Genomic DNA, 8,740 nt, shown 5'->3' on the forward strand with positions numbered 1-8,740 from the left:
GAGCAGTAATTGATAAAGTTTCCATAAAGATTCAACAGTTTGACATAATGTAGAACAAAAAAGAATCAGAGGAGGAGCCATCTAGTCTCAAAAGGTGTTTGCTGGCACTTGGTGGTGGAAGCATGCATAACATCTTCCCTGATTTTAACCCTGGTAGGTAGCTAAGCACCATACAGCTGCTGGCTCATTCCCCCCGCCAAGAGAATTAGAGGGGAAGAACTCAAAAAACTTTATCTTGTGATAAAGACAGTTTAACAAATTAAAAAACAAAAAAAAGGAAAAAGAAACAAAGGAAAACAAAACCAAGAAGAGTGATACAAAAACATCCAATTACTCACCACCAGCCAACCAGTGTCCAACTGGATGCCAAGCAATGACAGCCCCAGGAAACTTCCCCCCCATTTTTCATATGTTCTGCAATAACCCTTTGGTCAGTTGGGGTCAGCTGTCCCAACTCTGTCCCCTCCTGATGTCTTGTGTACCCCCAGCCTACTCACTGGTAGGGTGTGAGAACCAGGAAAGGCCTTGATGCTGTGTAAGAAGTAGCTAAAACATGAGTGTGTTATCAACACTGTTTGCATTGCAAAACATATCACTATACTAAATATATGAAGAACATTATCCGAGCCAAAACCAGTACACCTTACAACTCTTAACGTAAGACAAAATTCCCCATGGCAAAGTCAGCTATACCTAGCAAGATCTACGTGTTGCTACTGTACTGGGCCTGACTCCTTGGAGGAGAAAAAAACTGTCTACTATATGATACTCATTACAGGATGCAAGTCGTTAAAAAAGATGTATCAAAGGTCACGTCCATGGAGAATCATAGAAGCATATAATTGTTTTAGTTGGAAAAGCCATTTAAGATCATTGAGTCCAACCGTAAACCTAACATATCATTGCATTTAGTCAAATTTCCCTTCCTTTTCAATACCTTGCTCCCCACAAAGCACATGTTCAGTATCCAAATATAAGAGGGGGTGCCACAGGAATTAAGTTTGTTAAAGGTACACCACTCTCATTCTAAGGAACTGTTCTTTACTGTACAATACTTGTGAGACTTGTGCATAAAATCCTGTAACCTATCAATTTCAAAATATAATGTGTCCCAGTTCTGAAATTTACAGTACAAATAGAAGTTCACATCCTTCTAGAGCTTCCCCCTGACTACCAAGATGTGCTGCATGGTACATTAATCCACCACCACATTAAAAATTATGAGGTTATTAATTGAGATATTAGGGAATACTAAGATCATTCAACACAGCTGGGCCACTGACCTTCACCCATTAAAAAGAGAAGCAGTGTTAAAACCACATATACCAAGTCAAAGAAAAAGCCCATCAATTAATTCGATTGAATTTTTAATTGAATCAGAGCAATCTCTTTTACATGTCAATGTAGAAGGAAAAATAAAGCAAGCCACTTCAGAATGAAAACCTAGAAGATAATTGCAAAGTGTGACAAATGTTCATAAAATTTATAAGGCTTTTAATATTTTTTCCAAAAATCATACCAAATTAATTATTATTCTGATTAATCTTAACTCAGTATAATAAGGGATGCTTTATATCCACACTATTCATTTTTTAAGAAAAGGACTTGAGTTTCCCTGTGCCAAAGGCAATTAGTTCAGTGAGGTGAAAATTTAAATGGTAATAATCATATATAACCTTGTAAGATGCACACTAGTGTGTTGGTATTTGAATCCCTTACTAATGCAGGATTGGCTGTGTTTATATAGGACAAGTTTCAAGTAATACATGAGATATTGCACAGAAAACCAGTATTTTTAGATATCCATAGCAGAACAGGAGGGAAGAAAAAGTCAGTATAATGACATAATGATATTAAATAGGCAAGAAATATTGGTAAAATGACATACAACACTCCAGGCTGCTCATACAAGTCTCCTCTCCTTTCTAATGGATTTGAAAGTCCAGCAAGCTTGAGGGATTGTGACTATGCAATCTTACCCCAGGGAATGGGGAGAATGGAAAAGAGAACCTCCAACACTGCTGCAGCTGACAGATGCTCCTCAGCACAAGATATGAAGGGTTTTATTTGCTGTGTACACTGTATCAAGTTTCATCTGAGATGCCAGATGTGTCATTTTGCTTACAACTATAATGTTTGTTTCCATGCCACCACTGTCCCTGAACACGGGGACTTGCTTTGCTAACTTGCTGAGCTCATTAAACTCACATACCCAAAACAGGAGTTTAAAAAAAAAAAAAAAAAAAAAAACAAAACAAAACATTTTAACCTGTGAGAGAGAGAAAATAGCAAACTATATTTTCTTCCAGGGTTAGTCTGAGTGAACTGATATGAGAAGTGTCTCTTGGGTATTTGTTTTTAAAAGAAAAACAAAATAAATAAGGCGGGAGAGATCAATATCTCCAAATAGCATCATACAGAAAAAAAAGATGATAAAATAGTTCACCAAAGATGCCTTCTGTCTACACTGGTCAATGTTGGGAATTAACTGCAACTAAATGCTTTATAAAAATTGATTCCATTTTGGAACCAGGGAGTACAGAATTGTTTCTAGCATATAGCTAGCTGGTATGCTAGAAAACATGAAGAGTAATTGTATTCAGCAAGGTATAAAAATATGACAATGAATCAAAGACAGTAAAACCAAATACTACGTACCTCGATTGTAATATTCACAGTCATAAGCTAAAAGAAAAAGAAAACAAGCGCATTATTATTACAAAGTAACAAAAGAATCTATGCATATCTGCATCCTAAAAATGTAAAATTCATTTTCATCAGAAGTTTCATTTCTCATAATGTATTTCAGTCGGTGACTATATTTCCTTAGGCTTTTATTCGGTGACATACAGCTGTATTTAAATAGATATACCAGGACAGCAGACCTGAAGCACAAATTACTCTGTAGCTGAGAACCCCTCTCATTGTCAATGAAAAGTAGAACAGACTGAACCTATTTGCAGCCCCACACAGAACACTGGCCATAACCCAGATCTGGTATACCAGTGCCCTTCCAACAGTCTCCGTGCTGGCACACCCTGAGCGCAGCCAGTCTTCTTCAGGAAGACAGCAAATTTGGGTGTATAAGACTAAAACACATACAGCTTGAAAAACGTGAAGAAGTACATTTATTATCCACCTGCTTCTGTCATAGTTGTAGTATTGGGCAGCAAAAGGCCAAAGATGCCTTAAAGATGAGCTCCAGTGCAAGGCTGGTGCAGGTACGTACCACAGAGCGAAGGAGATCGCCAGTGAATTGCTGCTCCTTGCTGGCAGCATTTGTGGGCATAAGCTGCAATACTGGTACACAAGCACTCACAGTCCCCACCAAGATTACAGTTGCACGTATCTGTGTGGCAGTTTTTGACAAAAGAAGTCACATCAATCTGGAAGGGCAGGGCAGGGGGGGGTGGAGAGGAATAAAAAGAGGACTGGTGACTTTATTGCATGAGCTGTACAAATTTCTCTTGCACTGTTTTCAGCACCAGTGCTACCTCTAGACTGACTGAAATACTATTACACAAAAAATAAGGCATTCTCCAAGGTTTGGGCACATTCCTATACAAAAAGTACACTTTGAATGATCAGCTTGTACCTACATTACAGACTAAGAGAAAATTTCAGTGACTACTAACAACTATGCCTGTCCACACACTTGCTGTTCATCAGTTTTTGAGAGTATATTGAAACTGGCAGTTCTGTGTTTTTATAACACAAATACTGCCATCTATAGTCATCCTGTCAGTTTTCCATGAATAACAAAATCAGAGCTGCAGCTCTGATTATCAAGTAATTAAAGTAATAATTTGTAGAGGGGATTTTGGTCAGGGAAAGAAAGCTTAAGCATGCTGGTAACATTTTGCAGAAAAATATTTCTGCATTGTGATAGTTTCAAAATTTTAATACACTCTGCCCACAAACCTTCATTAGATCAGAAACCCATGTCCTCACTCTGAATTCCTATCACATTATTTTGTGGTTTTATATGATGCACTATTTCTTGGGGTTTAACAATTTTTTTTTTAATGTTGAGCAACATTTCCAAAGCAGTGTTTTTACTCGACACATGGAATGTTTAAAGCAATGCTTTTCTTTGGTTTAAAATCTGATCTAGCTTAGTTGTAGAACACTCAAATGGCACACATCAGATTTCAGAAATACCATCACAGTAACAAAGCAGCACTTATCTAACAAAGAGACAGCTTCTCGGCTGGCAGTTGCTAGAAGCTGGCAGGGATATGAAGACTGTTTTTCTGCCTTCAGTGGAGTGAGATGCCATTTTGCTTTCATTCTTTTGCTTATTTTCAAAACAGGGATACCACTGGAGTTAGAACACGAGCATTAGCTCTATTGCAAATGGCTGTAATAGCTTCGCAGGAACCAACAGCAGATTGTCTCCAAAGAGCTGAACCTGTCTCTCCTGTCTGCAGGACAGCATCTCTCCATGGGTCAGCAACACTCTGCTGTTGTGACAAACTGGGAACCTCGGGTCAAAGCTCCTGCTGAGTTCAGGAGTTATGAGGAAGACCTTTTTTCTGTGAATGTTGAGGCTCATCACTCCCTGCTGAGCTCATCGCTTAGCTGGGCAACTGCAATCTCTCAGTTGCTGCCAGCCAGAGATGTAAGATTTTGCTTCCCTGAAGACAGAGTTTTCCAGCCTCAGCTGAACTCAGAGGCCGCCTGTCCCACAGGCAAGAGATTGCCTCCACGCACAGCAGGATTCTCCACCACCCGCACAGCAGGAGTGACTATAAGAGTGCTGCTCCAAGCACATCCTGAAACCCACATCTACACTTCCTGTTCCTTCCATGCCCCCAGTGTCAGTCTCTGCTTGGGCTTTTTTCTTTGGCACCCGCTTCCCCACCCATGCAGCCATCAGTCAGCTGCAGAGACCCTTGATAGGAGGTCATGTCACATTACTTTCGTAAGAGCCGTATTTTCACAAGCTGATGAATAGGTTGTAAAAACACCTGAAAGATGTTCACTTCACAGGCTGTCCCATACACTACAGATATGTGCATGTGAAAATACTTGACTACTAATTAAATGAGATGGTTTGCACCTGACATGCATTTTTAACTTAATTATGCTAAGCTTTTTGCATGTTTGCAAATTTTAATCACAACATGGATAAGATAAAGAAAATTAATGTTCAAGAGAAAATATCTTTATGAGTAATAATAATACAGCTCCTTAAAAACTCTCAAAAGTTCCATTTTTATTTATTACTTTCCACTTTGAAAATACACTCATCACTATGTTCTCAGGCACATGCTCAAAAAATTCTTTACATAGTAACCAAAGTCAACATTAATAAATCTCTTGGGTTAAGCTACTGCAACCTTCTCCTCAGGCAAATTCCTGACCATGTTGATATCAAACTTCAGTCTTGAAAGTCAGGAGGTTCAGTTGGGACATCTAATGATCTCATTTAGTATTAATAGTCATAAAGAAAAAAAGAATCTGAGACAAAATATCACAGTGGATCTGGCTTGCAGAGGTATGAAAAAGCAGCTTCAATAACCTTTTTGAGGCTAAGATCAGAAATAGGGAAAAATGCACAGATCATGTCTTACATTGATAAAGAGTGGACTAAAATGGAGTAAAAAATTGTTGTCCCCATCTTGGCTAGATTGAATTTAAGGACATTCTTGTAACTGAAGTCCCAGGTTCAGGCAGGTATTGGGAAAATAGGGACACCAAACCTCTGAGTTTTGATAAAAAACAGATTATAAGCTGTCAGCCAATTAAAAATACTGACAGTTCTGAAGCTGAAATCTTGCTCTCTCATATTTCTTTCTCTATTGAGCAGGGCCATTAAAAAATAAAATAATTTGAGATAAGCTGTAGACACATTACACAAGTGCTTACTTTAGAATCCTACAGTATATACAAAAGCCTTAAAAATTTAGTTACCTATATAAATAAAAAATATAAATAAAACCTAAAAAAGAACAGAACCTTGATTATCCAGCCTACTAATTCACGGTGCCCAGTTATTACTAATATGTTTAGGCTCCAGTCTTGAAAGGAACAAGAAGCTCTGCACAAACATAGCCCACCCACACAGAGATACTTACAGGGCTTTCCTCTGTATTGTCCACAGTATTCAGACTGAGTGGAATGGCAAGAAGAAATTAACTACTCAAATTTTAATACTTTCCTAAATGAGAGCACATCTTGGATATTTAACAAACTTACCACATTGCGACAAGGTGCAAAAACATCACTGTATAAAATTGAGCATTCCTTTTTGGCATAAGGGAACTTGCTCTGATGTACCTCACAGGGTTTTAGTGTTTCATTTGCGCTCTTGCACTTTAAAACAAGCAAAAACACCACAAACATTTTATACAAAGGTTTGTCTACTGTGGACTCAGGTATATGATAGTATTATATAGTTCAATATCTGCATACTTAGAAAAAAAAGTTTAAATGCTATTTTCTTTATCTTCCCCTTTCCCTGATTTGTTATTATAATTGAAAACATTTGCACAAAGAAGAATCTTTGTGTTTTGTTCTGAAGTACTAAAATGTTCCTGCTGTCTGCTCAGTGCATAAAGACAAAATGTTTTCTTTGTGACATGTTATAATCATTACCAGAGCAACCAACTGTAACATCACAAACAAATACATGGTCCAAATCCATCCCTAGTGGTTATGCACTGACTTTAAATGGAGTCACACTACAAATGACTTTAGTCCTGTAAGTTCAAATAAAGAAGCAGTGGTAGGACAAGAGCAACTCATTAAAAAAAAAAAAAAAAAAAAAAAAAAGAGAGAGAGAGTCAAAGATCATCGTGATAACTCAAAAATGGCTGAGATACAACTCCCTCTCTTAAAGTCTCTCTTCAAGAAGAAAAACAAACAGAAATATGTAACAAAACGACACTCAGCTCAGGAAACACAAGTTCATCCAAAACCATAATCTCTTAGTGCAGCAGGGAAGCCCAGGAGGGGATAATATTGGATCCATAGGCAGCACTGGGGTGTCCTGGCACCTCAGCTGCAGTGCAGTCACCCACCTACACTGTGGTCCTCTGCAAATGCTCAGATGCCACTGTGGGGGGACATGCTTCCACTCCCAGGAGGAAGTAACCCTGGAAGCACCCTATGCTTCACAGTGCCAACGCAAGCATGTTTGCCATTAGCAGAGCTGGTTTCTAGGCCTCTCGCTAGCAAATACTCCTTTACAGTATTTAGATTTTGAAGAAAAGATGACCAGGATACATCTCTATGAAAGTCAAAGGTCCTTTCTGAAAAAAGCCCTAACAACGCCTGCTGAGAAGGCAGATGAAGTGTCAAGGCTGGCTGAGCACGGGCTGCCTGTGAGGCCAGTGGTGAATTCAGATCCTGTGCTTGCTCACATAACTTAAACATTTTATGTAGAGGAAAATAAATACAAAGGGAGATATTGAGGGAGAGAAACCTCAAACTCTTTATTCCAAAGCAGAATAGGCATCATACTCTCATGAGGTAAGAGATTCTGGTTCAATTTCCTGCTGTGAGTCAAGGAGAGAACAGATTAAAAACTGGTTCTCACAGACTCCTAAGGGAGTGCTTTACAAATACTGATTTTTCAGGAGGTTCACAAGGCTATGAAACCTTACATCTCCTCAGCAGAAATTATAAAATACTCATTCTCCTGTGTTATAAAACACAGTTGCAGTCATCCACTCTCTAGAGCCACTTCCCTTCTCCTCAGAATCAATTACTCCATACTGGGTTGTTCCTGTTGCTATTCTAAGCCTTTTCTATCTCACCTCTTCACCACCACTACTTCATCAGTTTGTTCTCTCTTTACAAACTGTAACTAAAAAAAAAAAACCCACCAATTTTTTTTTCAGTGTTCAGAAACTTTTTTCCAGATCTTTTTTTCCAGTGTTCAGATTCTTTTTAATTTCAATATCTTGATGCCTCCAATACCAGAGAAATTACAATTGCTTTAAAAATTGGGCTGAATCAAAAATATCAAAATGTATCCAACTGTGTAGAAAATTGAAATCCAGACAGCTATTATAATTATCTTATATAAGAAAAAACATATTCTTGTCTAAAGACATTGGTTTAATTTAAATTCACTATATGTGTTCTTTGCTATAAAACATTATTAACACATCTCACATGTACAGACATAAAAATTCAAATGTCTTCTTACACACCGATCATCAGTTTAGAAAATCCCTGTACATCATGTGCTTAGAACCTGTTCATTTATAAATTAAAACTATCAGCCTTTTTCTAAAGATTTTAAATGGACATGGGACTCACCTGTCCTAATATCCAGCTGTCTCCAAACACCTGTGCATTTCTCACCTCCATGTTGTTTGATGTAGTCAGATCATTTGAAGTATATTTGTCAAAATTTCCACACAAACCTGCCAGTTTACCCTACAAGAGAAGAAGAATTCTTTTTTATGCATGTGTATATATATATATACACACACACACACTGGCAGTCAATAATTGGTGCAAATTACATATACAGAATAAAATATTCTTAAACTGAAAAAGGTGGATGCAACTCTGACTTATACTTTGAAAATATCTGATACTCTGCTATGCTTACAGTTACATATTTCAAATTTATGTTTTCCTTTTCTCTTCCTGTTTTCCAGAACCTGTTCTTCCTATCTGCCTGTGAAAAGTGACTGGAATCTAGTAATATTTTTTTCTGAAAGTTTAGCAGTGCACCCAGTGCAAAAGTCAAAAGTTCAGGTGAACTACCTCATGTGAGGAA

The 8,740-nt window shown here is 37.8% G+C and overlaps 1 protein-coding gene across 1 annotated transcript in view; it reads right to left on the bottom strand.

The window, feature by feature from the left end:
- The window catches only part of LOC104527022 (otogelin-like protein), a gene marked incomplete at both ends in the record, with an annotated part of 33,333 nt that extends 24,942 nt beyond the window's left edge, over positions 1–8,391 (bottom strand). Inside the window, 4 exons of the mRNA XM_029085608.1 lie at positions 2,659–2,685; positions 3,230–3,386; positions 6,202–6,318; positions 8,272–8,391. Of these exons, the coding sequence (XP_028941441.1) occupies positions 2,659–2,685; positions 3,230–3,386; positions 6,202–6,318; positions 8,272–8,391 (421 nt within the window). The remainder of the gene's footprint in view (positions 1–2,658; positions 2,686–3,229; positions 3,387–6,201; positions 6,319–8,271) is intronic.
- Between the last annotated feature and the right edge of the window lie 349 nt (positions 8,392–8,740).

This window comes from Antrostomus carolinensis, unplaced genomic scaffold, assembly GCF_000700745.2.
Source record: "Antrostomus carolinensis isolate BGI_N321 unplaced genomic scaffold, ASM70074v2 scaffold916, whole genome shotgun sequence".
Classification (NCBI taxonomy): Eukaryota; Metazoa; Chordata; class Aves; order Caprimulgiformes; family Caprimulgidae; genus Antrostomus; species Antrostomus carolinensis.